A 27,184-nucleotide genomic window follows, 5' to 3' on the forward strand; every position below is an offset into this window, starting at 1 on the left:
TGTATTGTATATTGTAGTGTTAGATCTAAAAGGATAATTTTTTTTGTGAGTCCTGGGGCTTGAACTCAGGGCCTGGGCACTGTCCCTGAGCTTCTTTTATTCAAGGTTAGCATTTTACCACTTGAACCACAGCACCACTTCTGGATTTTTCTGCATATGTGGTACTGCAGAATTGAACCCAGGGCTTCATGCATGCTAGGCAATCCCTCTCCACTAGGCCACATTCCCAGTCCAAGGATAAACATTCTTAAACAGTCACAGAATCTCCCTTTCTCTGCAGCCTTGTGTCCCTCTCCTCTTCTCCCTCCCTTTCCACACTCTCTACCTTCATGCTTCACATACACATATGCACAATCAGCATGTTTGTTCTTGTGAGGCTGTTTGAAGGGATTAGAGGGGTGAACAAGATTAACTTTAAAGAATGAACAAATATAAAAATATGTTGTATCTGTCAATGAAGATGTCAAAAGGTAAAGCAAGCTCATTGAAAGCTGTTAAATAATAATGGGTAGGGGAAATGAGGAAAGTGAGAGTAACAGAAGAAGTCAATCTGCTTAAACTACTATATACCTGTACATGAATATGTGAAATACCATAGTGAATCTCCCTTGAACAAAAAGCAAACACTAAAAAATGGAAGTTATGGGGGGGAGGAAAATGGGGACAAAAACATGAGAAGGGGTATGAATGTGTGTGAAATAATGCTCCTTCTGTCTGGCAAATATAATTGTAACCCCTCTGTTAATTACAAAATAAATAAATATTTTTAAAAAGGAAATTAGATGTGCCCTTTATGGACAGGGTTTACTATTGGGAGGAGGAAGGCAAACAGAAGATAAAGGAATATGAATTCAGTCATTTGAAATAGGAAAGGGAAGGGGAGAAAGCAAGATGATTGGGAGGGGGTGGCAGGAGGGAAAGGGGGACAAAAACATGAGGAGGGGTATTAGTGTATGAGAGGTAATACACCTTCTATCTGGCTAATATAACTGCAACCCCTCTATACATTACAATAAAAATGAAAAAAGTACATTATGTATATGTGTGAAAATGGAACAATGAAGCTTGTTGTAATTCATCTGGAAGCCAGGTACTGGTGGCTCATACCTGTAATCCTAGCTAATCAGGAGGCTGAGAACTGAGGATCTAAACCAGCCCAAGCAAAAAAAGTCTATGAGACTCTTATCTCCAGTGAAATCACAGAAAAAGCAGGAACTGGTGATGTGGCTCAATTGGAAGAAAGAAAGAAAGAAAGAAAGAAAGAAAGAAAGAAAGAAAGAAAGAAAGAAAGAAAGAAAGAAAGAAAGAAAGAAAGAAAGAAAGAGAAAGAAAGAAAGATGGAGGGAGGGGAAGGAAGGAAAGGAGGGATGGGATGGGAAAAAAGAAATAGGTCTGAGAAGATGGAGATGAGAAACAGTGACAAACACTTGAGTCGTATCAAGGTACATTGTCCATATGGACCAGTCTAAATGAAACTACTTTGTACAATTAATAAAAATGTGGGGAGTGGGCCAGTGAGCCGGCTGGGAACGCACCGCTGGGCCTCGTGGAGGAAGCTCCTTGCACTCCTGCGTGGAACCAGCGGTGGTACCAGGGCGCGCCCAACCATCCGCACCCCTTTCAGGCCTTCAAGTACTGGGGCTCTGCATTGCTTTACCTACAACTGGAAGCTTCTGGGAGCACCATTTGCCTGCTGCCCTGCTGAAACTAGTTCTGATGGCTGGGAATAAATGGAGGCGACATGCTGCTTATGCTTTTAATACTGAGGCTGTTGGATTTGGCCGAGGTGAAAAGCTACCTGGTATGGTTTTGAAACCACCCCCACTATTTTCTGATACAGATTATAAACCAGTGCCACTGAAAACAGGAGAAGATGAAAATTATATGCTGACCTTGAAACAGGAATTGAGAAAAACAGTGAAGAGAATGCTGTATTTTATTGAAACACCTGAAGAAAAACAAGATATTGAATGGTATAGTAAAAGATACATGAAGGTATACAAAGAAGAATGGATACCAGATTGGAGAAGGCTCCCAAGAGAAATGTTGCCCAGGAAACACTGCACAAAAGTAGGCTCCAAATCCAAAAAGACAGAGGTTCCAGGCTTAGGGGCTTCACTAAATGCTGTTGATGTGCTGAAAAAAAGTAGAGGAATTGGAAAAGAGAGGTGATGGTGAGAGATCAGATGAGGACAATGAAGAGAAAGAAGGAAACAAAGAGAAAAATAAAGAAGGGGATGATGATGATGCAGATCAGGAGGAGTGTGATGAAGAGGAGCAAGAGGAGGCAAATGACATTACAGAGATGATTTTGGGACAGTCAGTGAGGACAACATGGATGAAGCAACCTATTAGCCAAGAAACCTCTCAACATTTTGGTACATGTTCTTACATTTGGAACTTGATTTCTGTTTTATTTCTGATAAGGAATGATTTATCTATCTTACTTGTATTCCTGTTTTATCGGACAAATGTTATCAAATCATGCAGAATTGCTGTTTATGCTCTTGTTACCTTATAGGCTGGCATTCTGACATTCCCTCTTACCACCTCTACCATCTTTCATTATGTATGCTAGTGCATTGTTAGTTTTTAGCAAGTCTAAATCTATGCGTACTTGAACAAATGCATGCTTAAGTGATGTTTTTTTTTTGTAAAATTACTAGTCAGAATGGATTTCTACTAATTCAGCACACAGAGCACTTTAAAAACAGAAACTTGAAATTTATTTTTTTACTTTTACGTGGGATGTTCTGTACTACCACAATGAACTTATATACTACATAAACTTACTGAGCTCTTCCAGGTACACACTTAGGAAATGAAAGGTTTTGTGACAGAAAACAAACTCATGGAAACATATTCATCTTAGATAAACAATTTTACAATTAACATCTCAGCAAGCACAGAGGCTTTCACATGCAGTGAGTATTAGAAATACTTGACTTTGGGGACAACTTTGGGTCTTATAATGTATGAGTTAACAGTCTCACTGTAGTAAGCTTGACATCTACAAATCATTGGGCTTATAACAGGTTAGACTATGTTCTTTATGTGTATGGATTGGGAAGTATTGGTTGGAAAGTATTATTGTAAACTATGAACTTCACAGAAGAACGTTTGCATGTGAACTTGATATACAGGCCCATACTATGTTTCACAGGATTCACTGATAATGTAACAATGAAGAATAACTTCAGGTTATTTTGAAGTGAATATTGATCTTTTTGTTTAAGTTACAAGCTAGGTTCCCTGCCATTTTATATTTTGGGGGAAAAAATCGGACATTGCAGCCTCCAAAGAATTTAAAATGCCAAAGGTTTTCAAGGAAGTTCATATAGTCAAGGAAGTTTATTATATACTTCAAAAATGATTTGCTGATATTGCCAAAAGAAAGTTAAGTTTGGAAGGTATTATCAGCCGTTACTCTCTAGCTTGAGAATTTGGAACTCTTCATTATCTTTCTACCTGTAATACAAAATTCAACCTTGAAACTGCTAGGTTATTTCTGTGCCTCAGTTTCTCCATTTGTAAACAATTTCCTATAGTTTAAATACTAACTAGATTACACACACACACACACACACACACACACACACACACACACTCTTGAAAGGTAACATGTTTTTTTTTTTCAGCTTTTACATTTTAAAAAGGTTCTGGACTATACATACAAGCATGCTGGACAACCCCACCCTTCCCTCCCATCTCCCCTTTTTAGTTCAAACCATGGTAAGAGTTCTGATTTCTGCAGATTTTCCAAAATTGAAAATAAAAAAAAATAAAATAACTTCTCACTCTGTAGCAAATCCAGGGCTTGTACATTTCAGATTAATTCAGTAAAAAACTCACAAGTAAAATAATGCATATTTAAGGGAAATATTATACAGACTTTTTTTTCACACAGAAGTACATAATAAGATTTTTTAAAATCTATTGCCATTCATTTATTTTTGCACAAAAACGTATAAATATGTCACCAGCTTTTCTTAACTTAAAAAACTTAAATTTAAGACACCAGATGAAAACTACCCTTTGCTGCCTTTTTTTAAAAAATTTTTGTAGGGTTTTTTGTTTTTTTCTGCTTAGAATTGCATTTCTAGAGAAGAAAAGCCCCCGCATTAAAAACAGCCCATGAAAGGTAACATGTTTTGAGAAATGTTTACTTCATAAAGTGTGTTTACTGATTTTTTCCATCTTTCTTTCCATCTCCCACCTGTTTGTGGAGAAAATTTGTATTGTCATACAGTTTTATAATGCTCAGGAAAAAGATCACTTTAAATGCAATATACTTCCTCAAATAATTCGAGGTGGGTGTGAGAACTCATCTTGTTTAGTGGCTTTAATGATTGTGCTTGTGACTGAGTTCTAGCTATATTTAAGATTTTACATGGAAACCTGATTGCATTATTAAAGTTGCAATATGTTAGAGTCCTCGCATAGGGTTTCCCATAAAGACAAAATTGTAATTTGGAAAGCATAGATATCTCAATTTCTTACTTCCTCTGGAACCAGTGCTAAAGACTGATTTAGCTGATGGAAATCTTATCTTTAATAATTTTGTTCACTTGCTTTATTACAGATCTGTAGGTAACCCTTGCTTTGTTTTATTCCTAGTTAAAAAAATGTATCTACAAGTAGTTGTACAAAGGGGTTTCATTGTCAGTTTTTAAGTAAAACAAATGTTGATATAGGTAACCTTTGAATGAGGCAAATACACAAAAGGTAAAGGTTCTTTGTCTGTTTTTCAATCTTAGTGGGCTGATATATAGTCCTGCCCTGCTGTGTAGGTGGCCATTTATTCTGGGAGACCTCAAACATCTTTTTTGGGGGGATGGGGAGGGACAGTCCTGTAGCTTGAAATCAGGGCCTACATGCTGTTCCTGAGCTTTTGTGCTCAAGGATAGGCTCTACCACTTTGATACTTTTTCTAGCTTTTTGATAGTTGGAGATAAGTCTCATGAACTTTCCTACCTGGGCTGGCTTCAAACTGCTGTCCTCAGATCTCCCAAGAAGCTAGGATTATAGGCAAGAGCCACAGGCATCCAACTCTACCATCTCCTTTTTTTATTAAAGAATTTATTAACATTGATTTTTATATTATATTTCAAATGTCATGTTTATGTCAGTAGAGTATACAGCCCATCATAGATTTTTTCATATATTTTTATTATAATTAATAGAAGGGTTACATGATATTTGCCAGATAGAAGGTGCATTAATTCCACATACATTGATACCCTTTCACATGTCTTGGTCCCCATTTCCCTCCCCCCCACCGCTCATCTTGTTTTCCCCCCTTCCCTATCCAATTTCAAATAACCAAATACAAATATATCCGATATATCAGGTAACAAAGTGAGATACTGTAACAATATGAGATAACCAAGGGACAGCAAAAGAGACGAGAGATAAGATAGTAACTTAAGGACAACAATGGTTGTTGTCCATCATAGATTTTTATGTCTATGTAGTTATGTTTATATCTCCAAGACCATGTCCAGAACATTGGGTACCCAAATATTGAGTCATCTCTCTGGTACTGTTTGGATCTAATATCCACATATTAAGGATACCATGCGCCTTTTGTTCCTTTGGTTTTGACTTAATCGCACTCAACATGGTTCGCTCTAGCTTCCTCCACTTTCCAGCGAATGCCATTATTTTATCTTGTCTGTTGGCTATGTAGATATGTAGAATTCCATTGTCTACCATCTCTTTTTAAGCACATTGTTCTCTCCTTTGAAAATTGTCATACTTTTAAAGCCTACTAATTGTGAGGATTTTTAGATTACCTTGGTAATATCTTGGTTTGAGGACTGTGAAGTTACTTACGAGGAAGACAAATATCACTTTACAGAAAGAGCTTCTTCTGATAGTTTAAAAAGGATTCTTTGAAGTGTTTTTGTAACACCCCGAACTGAATGTTATTATTATTCTGTATTTTGTTTGCATATTAAAATTCTTAAAACTAAAAAATAATGTGGGGAAATCCACATTTATTAACTGCAAAAAATTAATAAAACATAAAGGGTAGTTAACCTTCTCAGCCCAAAGTATTTAATGTTATAACTTTCTTTAGATTATTAGAGGTTTTCAACCTGTCCCTAGAAAATAAGTATATACTGTGTCTCCAATCCCAATGAGTTAACAGTGTAGTTGTTTAGTAACTGTTAATTCAGTAACTAGTTCTAAATGAAGTAAAATGCTCAAATATGAGATGGGGAAAAGTAAAAGTAAGACTGCTTATATAGATTTGATAAAGATTATTCAGAACATGAAAAGTACAAAATGATTTTAAGTACCATGTTAGTAGAGGGGAGGCAATTTATTTCCTTGAGCCAGGATTGTGATCTGATTGACAAAAAATTATCTTGAATTGGCTAGGAAACTGAGAATGACAGTGATGAAGATGGTATTGACAGCTAAGTATATTGTCTTCTCTGTATTCCTGAGAGATGAGTAATACATGTGTGGAAATTGACACCTAGTGTGACCATTTGTTCAAAGCCACATTATGAATAAGTAGTTGAGACAGAATTTGAATCCAAGTCTACCTTAAATCTCTATTCTTCACAATGTTTTGACAAACAGATGAGAAGAGCTTGGCCTGAGTTGGTGGTCCCAGTAGCATCTTACTCCGACTAGTATAACACTCAACACCCTGAGCTACTGGACTTATATGACATCTACTTGTCTTTTACTACATTGTGACCAAGAGAAGATGAATCATGTCTTAATCATCTGTGCAGTGAAATTGTGCATTTTGTACTTGATAATGTTTACTTTCATTTTTTCTGGTATTTGTGCAGTTTAAAATGCCTTCCCAATATGCTGGACTGATATCTACTCTTCTTAAGTGGGAGATAGCTTTAGAAGAAATGTACATTGATAAATTTCATTTAAGCACGTTATAATGCCATTGGCCATGAGTTCAGTGTTAATGAATCAATAAAATGTATTAAATAAGGGTTTCTTGAATCAGAAATGAACATGAAACAAGGTTATATATCGATTGGCTAATTAAAATGAAACCAATGAAACACAGGAAGCCAACCCTGCATTTTCCCTAGTAGCCCTGGTTCCACAGTCACATTCTAGGACATAACTATTCCAAATAACAAGAGCCAAATATTTTTTTATTATGGAAACACAATTATGGTCTTTGAGAATGGGAGATTCACATGAGGTGCATCTTTAGTATTGCTTATTGTAGATCTCTATATGTCAGTCTTTTCTAGAGTCTGTTATCTTTTGGATGAAGTCAGTTTTATCTCATTGATTTTAAACAAGTCTTTTATAATTTTAAACTTAACAAATCATTATTTTACAGTTCTAAGTAGTTTTAAGTATCTTCCTTTGTGTGAAAGCTAGATTATCTCAACTTTAATGTTGTTTGATTAATGAAAGCCTCATAAAGCTAAGATTTTTTTTAATACCCTCAAAGTCTGAAACCTAAAAAAAAGATCTTATTTGAATTTCTAAAGTCAGAGTTTATACTATTTATATGAAAGGGACAGCAGATACAAGATGACTAAGTCTCTAGTTAGATATTCTTTGCTTTTGTTGCTTACAAATATTAACTATGTGAGATTTTTAAATTTTATTTTTATTTTGTCAGTTGTGGGTTTGAACTCAGGACCTGGGCACTGTCCCTGAATGAACTCTTTTGCTCCAGGCTAGTACTGTACCACTTTGAGTCACAGTACTACTTCTGCTCTTTTTTGGGGGGAGTAATTGTAGATGAGAGTCTCATGGGGACTTTTCTGCCCAGGCTGGCTTTGAACTGCAGTTCTCAGATCTCAGCCTCTTGAGTAACTAGGATTGCAGATGTGAGCCCACCAGTGCCCTGCTATGTTTTAAAACACTATTTAGCTCAGGATCCAGTCCAGAGTTAACTCAATAGTATAATCTGCCAATCTTGGTTTTGTGTTGACTGTGTGGGTGCTGTTAGTTATTGCTCTTTAGATAGTAATGCTTACTAGGCAGTTGTAACCTGGAGTTGAAAAGGCCCTGGCTGTGTCTTTGATTTTCATTTTTATTGGAATTTTAATTATACTTTTTATGGGATATGGTGTTATAATGTCATATGTGTAAACAATTTGTAATGGAAACTAAAGGTAATGAATTCTTTTTTAGAAATCTTAGCTTTGTTGTTGTTGTTGTTGTTGTTGTTGTTTAGAGGAAATAAGCGTGGTGGATTTTGTGGTTATTATAGTCCTCACTAGAGCCTGATTAACATCAAATACATGTGCGGAAAAAAAAAACAGAGAATAAGCCCAGGCACTTAACTTCTCTACTCAGAAATCAGAAGAAATAGAAAGCTTTAATTAATTGCCTGTTTGCCAAGCACAGACCATTTTGTATAACTCCTTATCTAATCCTCATGATAATCATAAACAGAAAAGCATGAACATTTTTTCAGAGCATAAGCCTAAGACCTAATTAAGTCAGCACTGCCCACTAGAATTTTCTGTAATTACAGAATTTTTGTAGCTGTCAATGCTGTACATTTATTGCTGTTGAGAAAGTGGAGTGGTGGTAATGTAACTAAAATTCTACCTCTAATTAAATGTAGTTTCAGTTTAAACAAGTACATGTGACTAGAGACGACCATACTGAACAGCCTAACTCTTGAGAGCTTAAGCTACATGCTTAGTTTTAGTTAATAAGTTATATAACTCTGCTTAAAAATCAGGTCTGCGTAATTCCTAAACTCTTATTTTTCCTATCATGCTACATCAATAAAAGTCAAAGTGTCTTGGAAAATAGAAAGAATGGGGAGTGCTTGCCTAGCATACATGAATCCCTGAGTTTGAGTCCTCTGTACCACATATACAGAAAAAACTGTAAGTGACTCTGTGGCTCAAGTGGTAGAGCACTAGCCTTGAACAAAGGAAGCTCAGGAAGAATACCCAGGCCCTGAGTTGAAACCCCAGGACTGGCAAAAAAGAAAGAAGGAATAGGGAGAGGCTAATCCAATGTTACGGTATAGAAAAATTGTTCAAATATTAGCATATTTCAATAGTGTTTCTCTAGGGCTGGAAGTGAGGCTCAGCAGTATTAGACCAGCCTAGAAAATATGAAGCCCTGACTTTAAACACCAAGTAATGCAAAAAGAAAAGGTTTCCTTGTTCCATTTATACACCTTAAGTATTTTGACTTTGTACATATTCCCTCTATTCTCTTCTCTATCTACCATCATACTAGTATCTACATCCAAATGAGACCATGCTTCAGCTTCCTATTATTCATTTTTCTTAAAGGGTTTTACCATCATCTGTCACATGTGCATATAGTATATTTTAGTATGTGCTTACATATATGTTTATATTTTAGGTATAGCATGTGACCTCTGAACTGGCTTTGCTTAATGTGGTTTTTTTTTGCAAATGACATAATTTCACCTTTATGACATAGGATGAACAGTATTTCTTCATGTGTTTGTGGCCATTTATGCTTCTTCTTCCAAGAAGTTTTCATTCACTTCAGTTGAATTATTGATTCATTGGGAATTTTGTGTTTAAAAATATTATTTGTATATTCTGATTATAATACCCTTGTCAGATGTATAGCTGATAAAAATGTGTAGGCTCTTTGCTATACTTTTTAGCTTGTTATAATCCTATTTGTTAATCCTTGCTCTTACTTGCTAAGCCACTGAAGTTCTATTCATGAAGTTCTTGCCTATGCCAATAATTTCTATTTTTTATCTATTATTTCCCATGGTAAATTCAATGTTTCAGGTCTTACATTAAGTTCCTTGATCCACTTTGAATTAATATTAGCATAGTGCAAAAGAGAGGGGTCCGGTTTGTGTTATGTATATGGATGTCTAGTTTATCTAGCACCATTTGTTGAAGAGGATCTTTTCTCCAAGTTATGATTGGGGTTCCTTTATAAAAAAAAAAATCAGATGGCTGTTGCTGTGTGAAATTGCTTCCCATTCTTCTGATCACTTCCACTGGTATTTAGGTGCATTTTATAATGTTTTTGTTACCATGTGTCTGAAGTATAATTTGAAGTCTGGTATTGTAATAAGTTCTGCATTCTTTCTTTTTTTCTCATGCTTTGGTCATTTGGAATCTTTTGTGCTTTTATATTTATATTCTCATTGATTTTTTATTTTTGTGAAGAAGAACACTCATAGTATAGTGATTTCCAAATTGTTAATTCTACTAATCAATGAACATGGGAGGTATTTCCATCTTCCAGTGTCATCGATTTCCTTCTTAAATGTTTTATAGTTCATTGTATAGTGTTTTCCCCCTCTTGGTTACATTTATTCCTAAGTGCATTCTGAGGCTGTCTGGTAGCTCAGAGCAGGGAAGGGAATGAAGGAAGGAGAAGTTAAGGGAGAAAGAGGAGGGAAGAGGAAGATTCATCTCAAAGCAGTCATTGCAGCATTTTTAGACAGAACAGGAATACTCAAGTAGCATAGCTAGAGCATTTGACCAAATAACCAAATCATGGTGAATACTTTCTCCTGGATCCTAGAAAGTGATCCATGTCTCAGGGCTACTTTCTATGACTTTTCCATGGCAAAGTTTTTTCTTTTCCACCTGGGCTGCTAATTTAATGTTTCTTTTAGAGCACATGGAGCAAAAAGGTTTCAAACTCTGTGAGTTCAGCTAGGACCTTACATCTTTCATTTGTCTTGGGATAAAGAGATAGTTCCCAGATGATTTGTATCTAGCAGCTTCCTGCCTGCTTTCCTTTTTGTTTTGAGTGAGGGACACAAATGTCTTGGCGTGGCTTCACCTATTCACAGGCCCAGGGCTGTGTGTGAAGCCTTCTGTGATGATTCTGTGAAGTCTTCTTAGGAATCAAATATATCTGCATCTTACCGTAGGACTGGTTGAACAGTCTCCCTCAGGGAGTAGCAATAGCTGTAGGCAACTTCACCCCCCTATTAGTATGGATTTTGCCTGATTAGCTGCAAGATTTCTTGGGAAGATGTATGTTAACCTCTTTTTGTACTGGGCAGGACTATGCAATAAGCCTCAGGGTTGAAATCATCTGAACGCACCAAGGCTTGCTCTGCTGTCAAAACTCCCTCCCAAAAGGATAAAGAATGAATTAGAAGCTAACAGGTGGCTCAGGCAAGGTTTTCCCACTTGCACCCAGTCCTCTGTGTTGATATTTTTGTTCAGTGGCACTTGCCAAAAGCAATGAGTAAATAAATGAACAAATTTAATTACTTATTTCTTTTTTATACCAATTTTGTGGCTTGAACTTAGTGCCAGGACACTGTTCCTAGTCTTTTTTCCATCAAGGCTAGCTCCAATTCTTGAAATTTTGATTGCTAATTGGAGATCAGAGTCTCATGAATTTTCCTGCTCAGGCTAGCTTCAAACAACAGTCCTCAGATCTAAGCCTTTTGAATAGCTAGGATTATAGTTATGATCTACTGGTGCCCAACTCAATTATTTACTTTTAAAGGGCCAAGTAAAGCAGATTTGGACAGGTAGGAGCAAATCCAAGACTCAATTTGTCTTCCTGTTTCAATATTATTCCAATTTCTTGTTCTGTCCTACCCATTTCTTATTGTAGCCACACACATCCAGTAATACCTTTACTTCATGACATACATCAGGGAAGTACTGCTTGTCATCTTGATCCTCCAAAATAAATTATTAGTCATCAGAAAAATAATTGTACTCCTGTAGTAGAAGAGAATTTTCAGCCAGTCGTGGTGGCTCATACCTGTCATCCTAGCTACTCAGGAGGCTGGTATCTGAGGGTCAAGGTTCAAAGCCAGCCCTGGCACAAAAGGACCTGAGACTCTTATCTCCAATTAACCTCTAGAAAATGGGAAGTGGGGCTTGGCTCAAAGGTAGGGTGGTAGCCTTGAGCTGAAGCGATCAGGGACAGTGCCCAGGTTGAGTTCAAGCCCCATGACCCACAAAGTCTTTTTGATGTATCTTTTGCAGATGGGAAAGCTGACAGCCATGCCTGCAGGTCTGCTATATGCATCTGTAATTGTACATGCAGCTAAAGAAGAGGAATCCAAAAAGCGGCTAGTAAGACCAGAGCAGGTAATTTGCCAACAAATGTTTATGAATATTGTTTCGCATAATGTGAAGATAATGCAAAAGCTATGTAGTTGGTTCTTTTTACACGATTTATCCAAAATACATTTTAAGGCTTATGTACATTTTATAAGTGGAAAGAAATATTTGTTCTATCAAAATAAGTAAATAAGTAGTATATCTGACACAAACATTTAGTACATTTTTAATTTTAATTAAATTTTCTTGTGACTACTTATTAAGTACTACAAAGTCTCAGAACTTCTAATCTGGTCTCCCTCCCCCCCTCTCTCTTTCTCTTTTCTTCTTCTTTTTTTTTTTTTTTGGCAAGAACTGTGTCTTGACCTCATGTCCCAGATCTCTTGCTTGCTTTTTGCTCACACCTGGCATTCTTCTAATTGAAGCACACCAATTTTGCTGGTTAGTTGGAAAAAGAGTCTTATAGACTGTTCCTCAGATCTCAGCCTCCTAAGATTACAAATGTTTGTTCCCTGTACATAGTTTCTCTTAAATTTTTTTTGCCAGTTGTATATATAGAATGGCAAACCAGAAAACATCTAAGGTCACTTCTAAAACTACAATCTTTTTTTGGCCAGTCCTGGGCTTGAAGTCCGGGCCTTGGCAGTGTCCCTGGGCTTTCTCAAGGCTAGCACTGCTCTACCACTTTGAGCCATAGCACCACATCCAGTTTTCTGTTTGTTAAGTTGATATAAGTCTCTCAGATTTTTGTTCCTGGGCTAGGTTGGAGCCCTGGTCCTCGGATTTCAACCTCCTGAGTAGCTAGGATTACAGATATGAGCCACTGGTGCCTGGTTTACAGTGCATCTCGATCAATGTCACCCCTATCAACATGCTTACCTATCCCTCACCTACCTACCCCTTCCTTCACTCTTCTTGATTTTGTTGAATATACACTGGATTTCTTGACTCCCTCTCTTCCCTCTTTATTTGTGTACCTCTTTCCTTATCACCCCACCAAACCCCTTTCAAATACCTGCTTCCTGGTGTTTTATTTTATCTAAGTTTAGTAGTAGGATTTCTCTTTTGAAACATATATACACTCATACCAAACATTAAGAAGCTGTAGCCTAGGAAAATCATTAAGATTGTAGTTTTAGGGCTGGGAGTGTGCCCTAGTGGTAGAGTGCTTGCCTAGCATGCCTGAAGACCAGGGTTCAATTCCTCAGCATCACATACACAGAAAAAGCCAGAAGTGGTGCTGTGGCTCAAGTGGTAGAGCACTACACTTGAGAAAGCCCAAAGACAGTGCTCAGGCCCTTGAGTTCAAGCCCCAGGACTGGCAAAAAAAGACTAGTTTTAGAAGTGACCTTAGATGTTTTCTGGTTCACCCTTTTATATATACAGTGGTAATACCCTTTATAACAGGCACACTCAATCACTAATTTTCCATACATGTAAAACAGTGTAAAGGAATCTAAGAAGATCGCTTCTGCTGTCAATCAACTTAAGGGTTTTTCTATGACATATACAAACTTATACTATCTTCTCTCTATTGATAGTATATTTGTTATCTATGACATATACAAACTTATACTGTCTCTCTCTATTGATATTATATTTGTTATTGATATTATGCAGGAATATTCTCATTTTATTTAAAAAATAATGCCCTTCCTAGATAAACATATTAGTTCCTTTAATCATTTCTTATGTGAAGTATTGAGTTCCTTCACTGTTACCACTTTCTGCCATACAAGTTCAGGGTGGTTAGATTTTTATAATTCAGACACTTCACGTGTCTGTCCTGGGGCTTGAACTCGGCCTGGACACTTCCCTGAGCTTTTCTTCTTTATATCATTCACTTGAGCCACAGCTCCACTTCCATGTTTTTGACAGTTACTTGGAGATAAGAGCTTCATGGACTTCTAAACACAATCCTCAGATCTCATCCCCCCGAATAGCTAGGATTAGAGGTTTGAGCCACTAGCACCTGGCTTTCAGGGGCAAATATTTTTACTATTGCTGGTTAGAATCAGACTCTTCCTCCAATTCTACATATATTTCTATTAATGCTTCCTAAGACCATACTGGTTTTGTTTTCGTTTTGTGCCAGTCCTATAGCTTGAAATCAATGCCTGGATGACAACTCAGCCTTTTTTTGTTTTTTTGTTTTTTTTTTTTTTTGGCTCAAGGCTAGCACTCTACAACTTGAGCCACAGCTGTCCTTCTGGCTTTTGGGTGGTTAATTGGAGATAAGAGTCTCAAGGATTTTACTGATTTGGCTGGATTTGAGCAGTGCTCAGTGATCTTACCTTTTTTTGATGTTTATTTTAATCTTCAGTGTAAACTATGTAATATAATGTAGTAAGCTATGCTCATAATCAGCCTTTGGCCATGACATAAAGAACCTGAAGCTTTCTAAAATGTGTTAAACCTATTAGGCTGTGTCTTTACCTACTTATTTGGACTCTGGATTTAGTCCCTGGCATAATTAGACCTGTTTAAATTTCATCTTTTTTTTTTCATCTGGCCTGCTTATGATGTCACCTTGTTGAACTGTAATTGTGATTACTGATTCTTTTCACCATTGTGCTATGTATGTCTTTCAGCCTTAATCACACTTAATGCTTGGCTACACATATAGCGACATATTCTTCCATAAGATTGTCCTACATCTAAATTCTGAGTCAACCATTAAGTCATTTAAAGTCATTGATCAGAATTCTTTTTTTTTCCTTGTTAGCTATGGGTCTTAAACTCAGGGTCTGTCCTAGAGCTCTTTGTTGCTCAAGGCTAGTGCCCTACCGCTTTGAGCGACTGTGCCATTTCCTGTTTTTAAGTGGGTGATTGGAGAGCAGAGTCTCATGGGGACCTTTCTGCCTGGGCCAGCTTCTAACTGCAATCCTCAGATCTTAGCCTAGTGGGTAGCTAGAATTAAAGGCATGAACCACCAGCACCAACCTGGCCAGAATTCTTAAGAGCAAACATTCAGTATTCTGTGGCATGAATGTACTACCATCAGATGAAAAAAATCACAAATTTTTAGAACTTTCATATATTTCATTATTTTGCAATTAAAATTAATCTCATGCTATTTTAAATCTATACACACACAGAAATCCTACTATTGTTTCCTTAGGATGAAGTTCAGGAAGCAGAATTTATAGGTAGGAAGACACAGAAAAAAAACCTGACATAATGTCACACTAACTTAAAAAGTGCTCATATTCATACATTTAGTCATAGCAACAAAATAACCATTTTCCAAACTGTATGACACACCTCTAGAAATGCTGGCTATTTTTAGTCATTTTCATTAGCAACCTACGGTAGATTGATTTGTCTACACACTTGCTTACTCTCGGTGTTCTTTCTTCTTATTAATCTTAGATTTTATTTTTGCCAGTCCTGGGCTTGAGTTCAGGGCCGGAGCACTGTCCTTGGACTTTCTCAAGGCTAGAGCTCTACCACTTGAGCCTCAGCACCACTTCAGGCTTTTTTCTATGTATGTGTTACCGAGGAATTGAACCCGGGTCTATGTGAAAGTACTCTACCACTAGGCTAAACTCCCGGCCAATCTTAGATGTTTTTAAGCCTTTCTGTACATATCTGTATGTGAGTAGCCTGAAATGTAAGTGAAAATATAACTGGCATTTCCCCTAATAGCTGAATTTAAATATTTCAAAATTGTGAAATAAGTTAGAATGTATTTTCTGTATTATGGAATGTATCATATTCCTTATTATTTATTGCATTTTCCAAGTTCATTTTAAGTAGGACTTAATTGGATTACTTATTAAACCAAGGTGATTGCCAATCACCTGCATGCCAGGGACTATTTGCAAATTAGTATCCAATGGAGAAATTTATGATGAGATGAAAATGTGGCTTACATGTAACATTTCCAAGTACTTTATGGTATAAGGTGAGCTGTCCTGGTTTAAATCTGTTTATAATACAGCCTCTACTTAATGAAAAACCAGAACCCTTAATGAAGAGGTGTTATAGTTTATTTGAATCTTTTAGTAAGCTTGTAGCTAACACAAAATCCTTTTCTTAGTTCAGCTCATCTTATTAAACATTATTATAAAAAATGTCAATATGCTTCTGCCTTATTAAGTGCCATCTAGTGAACATAATTAAATTTCCCTTTGAGAAAATTCTGCAAGGCCACAGGGTAACCATTTGTCAACTGTGAAATTTACAGTATTCAGGTTTGTATAATGACTGGTACTTGGGCTGCATATATACAGCCAGCCATAAATATCCCTGGTTGCATTCTTAAATTTTTCAATAACACAGATTTGACTTCTTTTTGTTTTGTACCGAGAAGTAACTGAGAAAAAAATATTAAGAGTTCTAGTTACTTTGGTTCAATTTAATTCTAAATAGGGCTTTTACACCTAATTGAATCATAATTTTAAGTACAGACAGATTGTATTTATACAGTAAGTGGTATTTAAGTTGAAATCCATAGAATTTTCTTCTGTCAGTGGAGACTATAGAAATATTCCATGTGCTGGTTCCTAAAATTCTCACAGGAGAAGTGATGTCCTTTGATGATAAATAACTATATTTGAATACCCATGCCTTAGAAAGAAAATAGTTTAAAGCATTGCTTCTGAACCATTCTGACATCTTTTTGAATCTGATAAAGCATTCCTAAAATTCATTTGAATTTTTTTGTTTATAATAGAGCACAAATAAAGAACTTAATAAAAACTGGTAATCTAATCAGAATCAGCAGATTTAAATTCTTGTTAATTGATGTACTGTTCCAATAAAAAGTTGCCTGCTTTTACCAAAAAAAAAAAAATCAGCAGATTTGAATGGGATAGATGAAAGAATAAAAACATAAGAATCTGAGCACTCTGGTACACACTTTTAATCCCAGAACTTTGGAAGCTGAGACAGAAGGATCGCTAATTCAAAGCAAGCCTAGAATACATAGTCAGATCATGTCTCAAAAAAACAAGGGATGGGGCATGCGGCTCAGTATCCGAGTACTTGCTTAATAAGGACAAGGCCCAGGTTTGATCTACAGAACTACAATTAATAGAAACAATGATAAAGCTTGAAATTGAGATATGAAGAATGGATGCACTGAGGACATGATGGACAAGCATATAAATAAATAATTAGCTCAGCATGTCCTCATGTAAGCTGTATTTTTAGGAGAGAAAACTTAATTGCCTACCAGACATGACATGTTTTTTCCCCAGGTCTATCACTTTTAATATAGAATATGAAGTATGGCTACTCCTATTACAGAGTTGCCAAATAGGTGAATTTATATCTAAGCATTCATCCAAACTGCGAAATAAATTACCAGACAAAATGAGAAGCATGCAACTGGAAAAGTGTTACCAAACTGATATTGTCTTATATTTAACTTAATTTTTTCCTAAACAGATAGACAAAAATGTATGTATTTACTTTGTACAATACAGTGTTTTGGTGTTTTGAGGTGTATATATACATTGTGGAATGACTAAATCTAGGAAGTAAAAATATACATTACCTCATATAGTTAATCACTTTTGGTGCTGTAAACACTTTATATATTATTTCATTTCTTAGTATTTTTCAAGAATATAGTATATATAAAAATGATTTTGTCAGTATTGGAGCATGAACTCAGGGCCCAGGCACTGTCCCTTAACCTGTTTTTTCATAAGGATTGCATTCTACCATTTGAGCCACAACTCCATTTCCAGCTTTTTGGTGGTTATTTGGCGATAAGATAAATTTCTGCCTTGGCTGGCTTTGAACCGTATTTCTCAGATCTTAGACCCCTGAGTAGCTATGACTATATTTGCAAGCCACTGGTGCCTGTTTTAGAATACAACATATTCTTAACTGTTACCTTGATTCTCATCAGTTATGTCTTTGTCAAACATAGAAAGATGCTGTACCCTGAGGATAATAGCAAGAAAAAAATTGCTTAAGTAAATGAGCCTACCTGATTAGTTTTCCATAATTATTTTGTGTTTTTCTTAAACTTTGACTGTAGTCAAAATATTTCTTGGATCTGTGAAAAGTACAAATAACAATAGTAACACAATGATAAAGAACCAGGTATCATTTCAAGTGAAAAGAAAAACAGAACAAAATCTCTGCATTCTGAGATAACCACTAGTCTTAGTAATTATTTCCTTTTTTCTTTTATAATTTTATCTTGTTTACGTTGCTAAGCAACTTGGGAGTTTGATTTTATATACTTGAATTATTTGTTGATGAAAACATACCTGTATGCAGTTTTCTGTATTTTACCTTCTTTGCTTAACCTTACATTCAAGAAATTGCACCCATATTTTTCCATGGGGCTTTAATTTTCATATTGCTCTTAATTCACAATACTTGACTGTGACTATAACCCAGTTTAATTATCTGTTCTACTGTTGGTAGACATTTGAGTCTGTCTCTGGATTTTTGTAGTGAAAGCTTTTCCTTGACCATCACTCTGCATATCTTTACTCAAATATGGTTTCTCTATAACTAGGATTAAAATTACTGGCTCACACTACATGTGGCATCACTTATTTTATGGCCTATTGTAGTGTTTCTAATCAGTTCACTACATCTTCCTCAAAAGTAAGATTTTATCAGCTCTATTATTCATTCTTAGGAGGAAGGTTGATGGTAATTCTTGTTCTGCCAACCTACTGGAAAAGGCAGTCTGTTTTGTATTTTGACTCGAATTTTTCTTGTCTCTAGCTCCCCATATATACCGCACCACCTCTTCAGTCTAAATATGTTGATGAACAGCCTGGTTATTTACAAATGGGCTTTGCATCCGTCCGTACTAGAACACTTTATTACATTGGCTGGTGCAAGGTAAGTCTTTTATTTGTTTTCCTTCTTTTATATGTCATTTTTAAGTATCTTTAAATAGTTGTGCTATGTGATTTCAATTCAGCATGACAATTTTTTAATCTAATGCATCTTGACGGATGATTGGTCAGAAGTTTCTTAGTAATTGTTCTAGTTACCTATTTATTGATGTGAGGAATTTTTTTGCTTAAAAAACTATGCATAAATTTAATGGCTTGAAACAAGAGTTGGGTATGTCTCACAACATTATGTGTTAGGAATCTGAGCAGAGTTCTGAAGGGGAATTTTTCTGCTGCTTCCAATATTAACAAAAGAGAGTCTGTTATACACCCGGCAAGATAGTTAATCTATATAGTCCAGGGAAGCTTTATTTGCTTTTCTGGAATCTTGTCAAGAATGACTGGAAGGCTGGACTCAGCTGGAGCTATTGACTAAAATACCCACACATGATCTCACATAAAGTGGCCTCAAGGTAGATAAGTTACATACGATGTTCAAGGCTCTTTAAAAAAAAAAATCAATGTTTAAGAAGCCTTGGGTGTAGAATTTGCCAAGCTTCTCACCCATCTTCAAGTGTCAAATTAAGTTACTTGGATAGAATTTTTATTCAAAATCAAATCAACCTGGTTTTAAAGGTTGTGAGAGCAAAGAATAAGTAGTGGTGTATTTGTTTTTTGCCAGTCCTGGGCCTTGAACTCAGGGCCTGGGCACTGTCCCTGAGCTTTTCAACTCAATGCTAGTTCAAGCTCTCTACCACTTGAGCCACAGTGGAGATAAGAGTCTCACAGACTTTCATGCCCAGGCTGACTTGGAAATGTGATCCTCAGATCTCAGCCTCCTGAATAGCTGGGATTTACAGGCATGAGCCACTGGTACCTGGCTGGTAGTGGTGCTTAACTTCTTATATTGCTGCTGCATAATGTGGTTTGGCAAGTTTTATGTCACTTAGCATGTCCAAATCACTTTTTATCTTGTACATGAAGTTTTGAGGTAAATTATTTCTTTTTTTTTTTTTGCCAGTCCTGGGCTTGAGCTTATGAGCACTGTCCTTGCTTTTTTTTCCCTCAAGGCTAGAGCTCTACCACTTGAACCACAGCACCACTTCTGGCTTTTTCTATGTATGTGGTACTGAGGAATCGAACCTGGGTCTTTGTGCATGCTTGGCAAGCACTCTACCACTAGGCCAAACTGCCAGCCTGGTAAATTATTTCTTATTTGGCTGAACAAAATATTTTTCCACTCCTTGGGGTTTGCTCAGAAGACCATTTTAACTAGAAACAGTGTTCAGGCAAAGTAGAATCAACCAGCCTTCAGTCAGCAGTGTGTAGCTGCACAGGGATAGGAATAAGGTGATAGTACACTATTTCATTATCATCCCCTAAGAATACTTGTGTTAGCATATACACTGTTGTATCTTGCTGATAATATAAATAATGATCATTTCAGTTTTTATACCTGCAACGACCCAACTTTCCCCCCAAAATACAGGCTTGATTGTGAACCAGAATCCAATTCTATTTAAAGGAAAGTTCTAAAGATTGTGTGAAAAAATAATATCTGTAGGTAAAACCAACACATCAATGAACTCTGGCCATTCTAGATGATATTTTGAACATATGATGAATACATTGTGTTATTTTTTAAAATTGATGATTGTCATGCAATTCTAATAGTACTGGTTGTTCTACACTCCTTTAATGGTTTGATCTCTGAGGGAGATATCCTAACTAATTATGGTCTGAATCATGCTCCTCAGGCTATATGCCAATAGCTAAATGATTCAGACTTCAGTCCCCTGAGACCTAATTTTCCGTAGTGTTCTCAGATGTGTCTTCAAGGAAGTCATTGTTCCTGAGAGATCTTTAAATTGCTATTGTAACTGTCACCCAATTTAAGACAGAAAGAACATTTTCTTCTGCTAATATCCTGAAACAAAAAGGTTGAAGTGCACTTTCAGATGCATTTCAGCTTCAGTGTAAACAACTCTTCCTCTCTAATTTCCTCTAAAAATGTTATCTATTAAAAAAAAGTATGTCAGCCTTAAATTATGTTCTACCTGAGTCTTTGACAAATTCAATCCATGCTTCTACTCCTTAGTATTTTGATACTTAGGTAGCAGTGCCCCCTGATGGTAAAAATGAATTCCTAATTATTGCTAAGGAATTTTCTCCAGGTTAGTTATTTTTCATAATGGTTAAATAATTCCCAATGAATAAACAATAGATATTTTAATTTCTAAAATTTCTCAAGAAAATCCCTCAAAATAAATATATCTGTGGTAGTTAAGTTCTATGTTAGTTTCTATAGCTTTATACTTAGGACAAGTTTCTGCATCTCTGTTCATTAAACTAAGAGACAGAATTACTAAACAACAACAAACAAACTCAATCACAGTAACTTATTTCTTTGACATCTAATATAATGATTTTTTATTTGAAAATATTGTTATTTAACAAAGTAATATTATAATTATTATTGTAGCGGTGATACACAGAGGGGTTACAGTTACATAAGGCAAGTATATTTCCTTTTGAACAGCATCACCTAATCTCATTTTTCTCTAGTGTTTTCCCTCCTGATCCCCATCCCTCATAAGCTATACAGTTCAGTTTCAATACAGTGTCTAGTGAGTACCACTGCTAAATTAGCTCACTCTTTGTACTACTATTTCCTTGCTCCCACTTACCTTCCCCAAACAGATAAACTTACAAACAAGAAAAAAAAGTACAGAAATCCAAAAGAGGACAAAAACCCAAATTGTAGCCAGGCTCATGCCTATAATCCTAGCTACTCTGGAGGATGAGATCTGAGGATCATGGTTCAAAGGCAGCCCAGGCACTTAAGTCTGTGAGACTCTTATCACCAAATAACCTCCACAAAACCGGAAGTGGTACAGTGACTCAAATGGTAGAGCTGTAGCCTTAAGCTGAAGAGCTCAGGGACAGCACCAAGGCCCAGAGTTCAAGCCCTATGACCGACAAAAAAAATAAATCAAATCAAAATTGTTTTATAGCAGCTAGTTCAGAGGAGACCATATGTTTTGACTGTGTTTCCTTGTTCATGCAATGGGATATAACATAATTATGAGTAAATCATTTTGTGACATTATTTTCTGAGATAATACCTGTGGCTCAATAAATGTAACTATCTTGGCTTAAAATAAATTGGAAAAAGTAAAGAGAAAGATTTGCTTTAAACCCTTAACTCCTCTAATGGATTAATATAATCTTGATTTATGTTCCTATTTAAAATCAAGATGGATACCTGTCTGTATAGAGTGATTTCTAACTTGAAATAAATGTCTTACTCAGGTTTTTTTCTAACTAAGACATAGGGAGAAGATAAAACTTTTTTCTTTTTTTCCTCCAAAAATCATGTTGTTGCTATTATGTGTGTATTAATCATATAATACTTCTATACTGATATATACTACTTTTCATGGTTTATTTAAATACCAGTCCTTTTTCTAGGCTATTATAAAATGAGATGATAAATCTTCATGTTTTTTCAGTATTCTTTCTGTGAGCCACCCTGGTTACTTTATAGTCATTACTTTACCCACTTATGTAAGGAAAACAGTAAATAAATATTATTCATGTTAAGTGGAATGAAAAGAAATGAAAGGAAGCCAAGTTAAGCTAGTAGTGAAAAAATGCTATTTAGATTGGGGGATATTACTACTAATTCAACTTTTTAATATTATCTTGGAGAAAAATTATCCACAGGTTCAAAACCACAGATGTCATTTTTCTCCCCATACCCCCCTTTCTTTTTGCTTAGGGTGTTTATGTCTTCATGAAAAATGGAATAATGGATACAGTACAATTTGGGAAAGGTAGGTAAATGAACCATCCACAATTTAAAAAGTTCTATTATGTGTTAAAGTTGTAAAGCTTTTTTTCCCTACTAACTAAAAAAGGACTTGGTAGTTTATTGGTAATAATAACAAAGCAATGTTATCTACAATTTATTTTGCAATTATTCTATGCTAAGCACTTTATGTAGTTAATATCATTTAATTTTATCATAATTCTGTGACTGTTATCACAATTACAGTATTTCTATCTTACAGATGTGGAAACTGAGAACTGGACAGGTTAAATAGATTACCAATATTATCACCTAGTGCCAGTGCCTAGATTCCAACTGGAGTGTGTTTAACTATAATTTATATTCTATAATTGTAAGGAATATAGGAAAGAACTGTCTCCACAGGTAATAAGCATTTTAGTTAATGTTATTTCTATTAAAAATAACATTATTTTTGTTACCAATGATTACCAGCCACCTCAGAAATTATATAATAAATAGTCACTTCAGAATCCTTACACCCAGAAAGCAATTATATTTGATTCCCCGACTTATTAAGGGTGTTTGGCATCTGATACATCTTCCAATATTCTAGGCCTACACTAGTTGTCAAAAATAAATACTTATATGATACAGGAAGATAAGTGAAAAACTTCTTTTGTGTGTACTGTTCCTGGGGCATGGACACTATCTCTAAACGTTTTGCTCAAGGTTATGATTCTACCACTTGAGCCACAGCTCCACTTCTAGCTTTTTGGTGGTTAATTGGAGATGAATCTCATATCCTTTCTTGCTGGGCTGGCTTTGAGCCACACTCCTCAGATCTCAGCCTCCTAAGTAGCTAGAATTATAGTCATTAGCCACCATCATCCAGCTTAATGAAAACTTTTAAGTGTTTTCATGAAGTTGTTAGCCTGTATAGGAATGTAATATATGTAATGTATTAAAATTACTTTAATATTATATCTCTTACTAGTCTTTTTAAAAATGTACTATTATCTAAGTAGTTGGAAAAAAGAGTATGTTTTTGAGACAAGGAAGGTATCATGTGACTCTGGCTGGCCTCAACCCGTGGTCCTCTTTAGCCTCAGCTAGCAATTACAGGTGGACATCACCTCCATCAATATACTGGACTAAGATGAAATAATTGTACTTAAATAACTATTATAGAAGATATATTTGGGAAATCAGAAATAATTTAGATATATAAAATGGAAAAATATCTGGAAAATCCAGATTTTTAATATTTAGCTTTTTTTTTGTCTACTCTCAGGCCTCATGCTGCTCATTGCTTTTAATGACGATCAATGCCTACTTTGAGGTTATTGAACAATAATGATGAGAAAGACCCACTGGGTAGTTTATCTAAAAATATTCATTTTATACTAGGTCCTACCAGTATATGGCCAGAGAAAGACAGAACTATTTCATATAGGAATATTAGAAGTTTACCTTATACTAATTCATATTAAGCTGTGTCTTCTAGCATCATGTCTCCTTAAAGAGGAATAATCATTACTATCATAAACAAAAAATGCTAAATCAATTATAACTTAATTTTTTTATTTTGTAATGAGTATCTATTATAATAAGCTTTTTAGGTTACTGCTGGAACCATTTTGAAGAGTATTTCAGCCATCCACTGTTACCTTATTGTCAACCATTATCAAATGAATCTACCTTTCTGTATTATAAAATGTACAACTGTAGTCATTTATATATTAATTTTAACTTTTGTTTTTGAGATGCCTATGCCTACCTGAAAAATCCTCCTCGAGATTTTCTTCCCAAAATGGGTGTGATTACAGCTTCGGGATTGGTGGGTTTGGTTTCAGCAAGGAAAGGTAGGTTTTAAAAATATATTCTAAGGCTGTGAGTGTGGACTAGTTGTAGAGTGCTTGCCTAGCATGAATGAGGCCCTGAGTTGGATTTCTTGGTAGTACACACACACACACACACACACACACACACAAAACCTGGAAATGGTGCTGTGCCTCAAGGGGTGGAGCTCTTGAGAAAGCTGAAGGACAGTACCCAGCACCTGAGTTCAAGCCCCATGACTGGCTAAGTGAATAAAGCAGAAATATTAAATAGAAAAACATAAAATAGAAGAGAATAGTAGAGTGCTCGCCTAGCATGCACGACGCCCTAAAGCTGGAAGTGGTGCTGTGGCTCAAGGGGCAGAGTGCTAGCTTTGAGCAAAAAGAGTCTAAGGACAGTGCCCAGGCCTGAGATCAAGCCCCAGGACTGGCAAAAAAAGTTAGGGAGAGTGATCAGACCCTGAGTTAAAGGCCCCAGGACAGCACCAAAGGGGAAGGGGGAAGGGAGAAGAGAATAGGAAGTGTCACAGTGCTTTGTATTTTAATGTGGGCAATTCTCATGATACTTGTTTCAGTGAAGTATATGTATGTATGATAAATTATAATCATGTTAAATTTGGTTTTAATGTGAGTCATGGCAAAATTTTGGAAAGCTATTAATATCTGTTACAGATGGAGGTCTAAAGAAATGAAATTCAAAATTTTTTAAATCAAAAAAAGAAATGAAATAATTTAGTTGTTTCTTAATACGTAGTACTAATTACTAATTATATCAAGAGTCCTCAAATTACTAGTGTATTATTGAACCCAATTCAAATAAATTACGTTATAGACTGATTTTTTTTGCCAGTCCTGGGGCTTGAACTCAGGGCCTGAGTGCTGTCCTTGGGATTTCTTTAGGCTAGAGCTCTACCACTTGAGCCACAATACCACTAACAGCTTTCTTTCTATGTTTTTAGTACCGAGAAATCAAACCTGGGTCTTCCTGCATGGTAGGCAAGCACTCACCACTAGGCTAAACTCCTGGCCCAAGACTGACTTTTTTTTGTCAATTGTGGAGCTTGAACTCAGGGCCTGGATGCTTTCCCTGAGCTTCTTTGAGCTAAGGCTAGCATTTTACCACTTTGAGCTACAACACCACTTCTCTTTTTATGAGGTTAATTGAAGGTAAAAGTGTCACGGTGACTTTTCTTCCCTGGGCTGGCTTCGAACCATGACCCTTAGGTATCAGCCTCCTGAGTAGCTAGGATTATACAGGTATGAGCCACAGGCACACAGCTACCTGACACTTTTTGTATCAGGTAGAAAGAGGAAAAATCTTTTTTCAACTTTTAATATGGAACAAGAAAGATCTGTCGCCTTCCAATTTTAGGAACAGCATAATGAAGAGAATTTGGTTGAATCAGAGGAACGTATTCATGAGACACCGAGACTGTAAATTCAAGACATAAACAAAAGACATTGAAATAATAGCACACAACTAAAGAAACAACTTGGGATACATTTAAATTAACCTAGACTCTCTCTACCCATACCAAAATAAACACAATCTAGACCTTGAGGAAAATTAAACTAGAATTTGAAACGGCTTTTTTACCTATTTTTCCCAAACAGTCTCTCATAACAACGATGTTAGTAAAAGACTTCCTTGATAATGGTTAAGCCAGATAATAAAATACCTCTTGTTTATGTTTCCCTAAACTGCAGTTACCAGCAGACATTGCCAGTTATTTTTCACTTTAGTCTTTATTGATATACCACATAGGCATTTTTTCTCTATTTCTTTTCTTTCTTTCCTTCCTTCCTTTCTTCCCTCCTTCCTTCATTCCTTGGGGCTTTCTCAAGTCTAGAGCTCTACCACTTGAGCCACAGCACCACTTCTGTCTTTTTCTGTGTATGGTGGTACCAAGGAATCGAACCCAGGTCTTCATGCATGCTAGACAAGCACTCTTCCACTAGGCCAAACTTCTGGCCAGCAATTTTTTTAAAGAAGAGTTTGCACAAGCCATCTGAGAGTGCATAGTACTTGTTCCAATTTTTTTTTAAAAATCCATCATCTAATTACCTAGCCATATTTACATTATCCAAGATAACCAGAAAGCATTTAGGATCCATATCATTTTGAAACAAGTTTTGTAAGAACTAATGATTTAGTGGTGTATTTCCAGCTATTTGGCAGAACTTTCTAGAGTTCAGGGAAGTATTTATGAGTGGTATAGGGATGAGGGTAAAACTATGCAGGTAGGTTGTGATATTCAGCTTTTCACACCCAGGGTTAATTCAAACAAATTCAAGTTTACAGATTTTATATATTAAAATTCATAGTAAGATACTATTTGCCATATTTTAAGCAAAAGTTTTATATAAAAGTTATATGACTGTTCGATGCTCAGTTAAAGCATTTTTGAGGTGCGTTAATTATCTCAAATTGCTTGAAATATTACTTTAGTGTTCCAAATTGGTGACATGAAGGAGTTATATACCCTTTTTAAAGTCTTTAGTTGAATGGTCATTTAGTTCCTTCTCCATCCCAAGTACTTAATCAAAGTACTTAATCAAAACAGTTCATTTCCCTTTAACATGGTATCACAAGCACAGTGGTCAATTAATTCTTTAGTATCTTGCATTGTTAGATACTTAAAAATATGATTACACTTCAAGTTTCTTGGGAAATGAAAGTACCTATCTTTCTCTTTAAAAAAATGAATTCCTAGGCCGAGAGCATAG

The 27,184-nt window shown here is 35.8% G+C and overlaps 1 protein-coding gene and 1 pseudogene across 2 annotated transcripts in view; both read left to right on the forward strand.

Moving 5' to 3' along the window:
- Apool (apolipoprotein O like) overlaps positions 1-27,184 on the forward strand; it is a 60,407-nt gene that overhangs the window by 20,888 nt on the left and 12,335 nt on the right. For both annotated transcript variants that reach the window (XM_090327016.1, XM_090327018.1), the window contains exons 2-5: positions 11,934-12,038; positions 18,711-18,830; positions 22,608-22,662; positions 24,383-24,481. In XM_090327016.1, the coding sequence (XP_090183142.1) occupies positions 11,934-12,038; positions 18,711-18,830; positions 22,608-22,662; positions 24,383-24,481 (379 nt within the window). The remainder of the gene's footprint in view (positions 1-11,933; positions 12,039-18,710; positions 18,831-22,607; positions 22,663-24,382; positions 24,482-27,184) is intronic.
- On the forward strand, positions 928-2,418 carry LOC150041109 (DNA-directed RNA polymerase III subunit RPC7 pseudogene; annotated as a pseudogene).

The sequence above is a fragment of the Megascapheus bottae genome, chromosome X, assembly GCF_031878675.1.
Source record: "Megascapheus bottae isolate mThoBot1 chromosome X, mThoBot2.hap1, whole genome shotgun sequence".
In the NCBI taxonomy this organism is placed as follows: domain Eukaryota; kingdom Metazoa; phylum Chordata; class Mammalia; order Rodentia; family Geomyidae; genus Megascapheus; species Megascapheus bottae.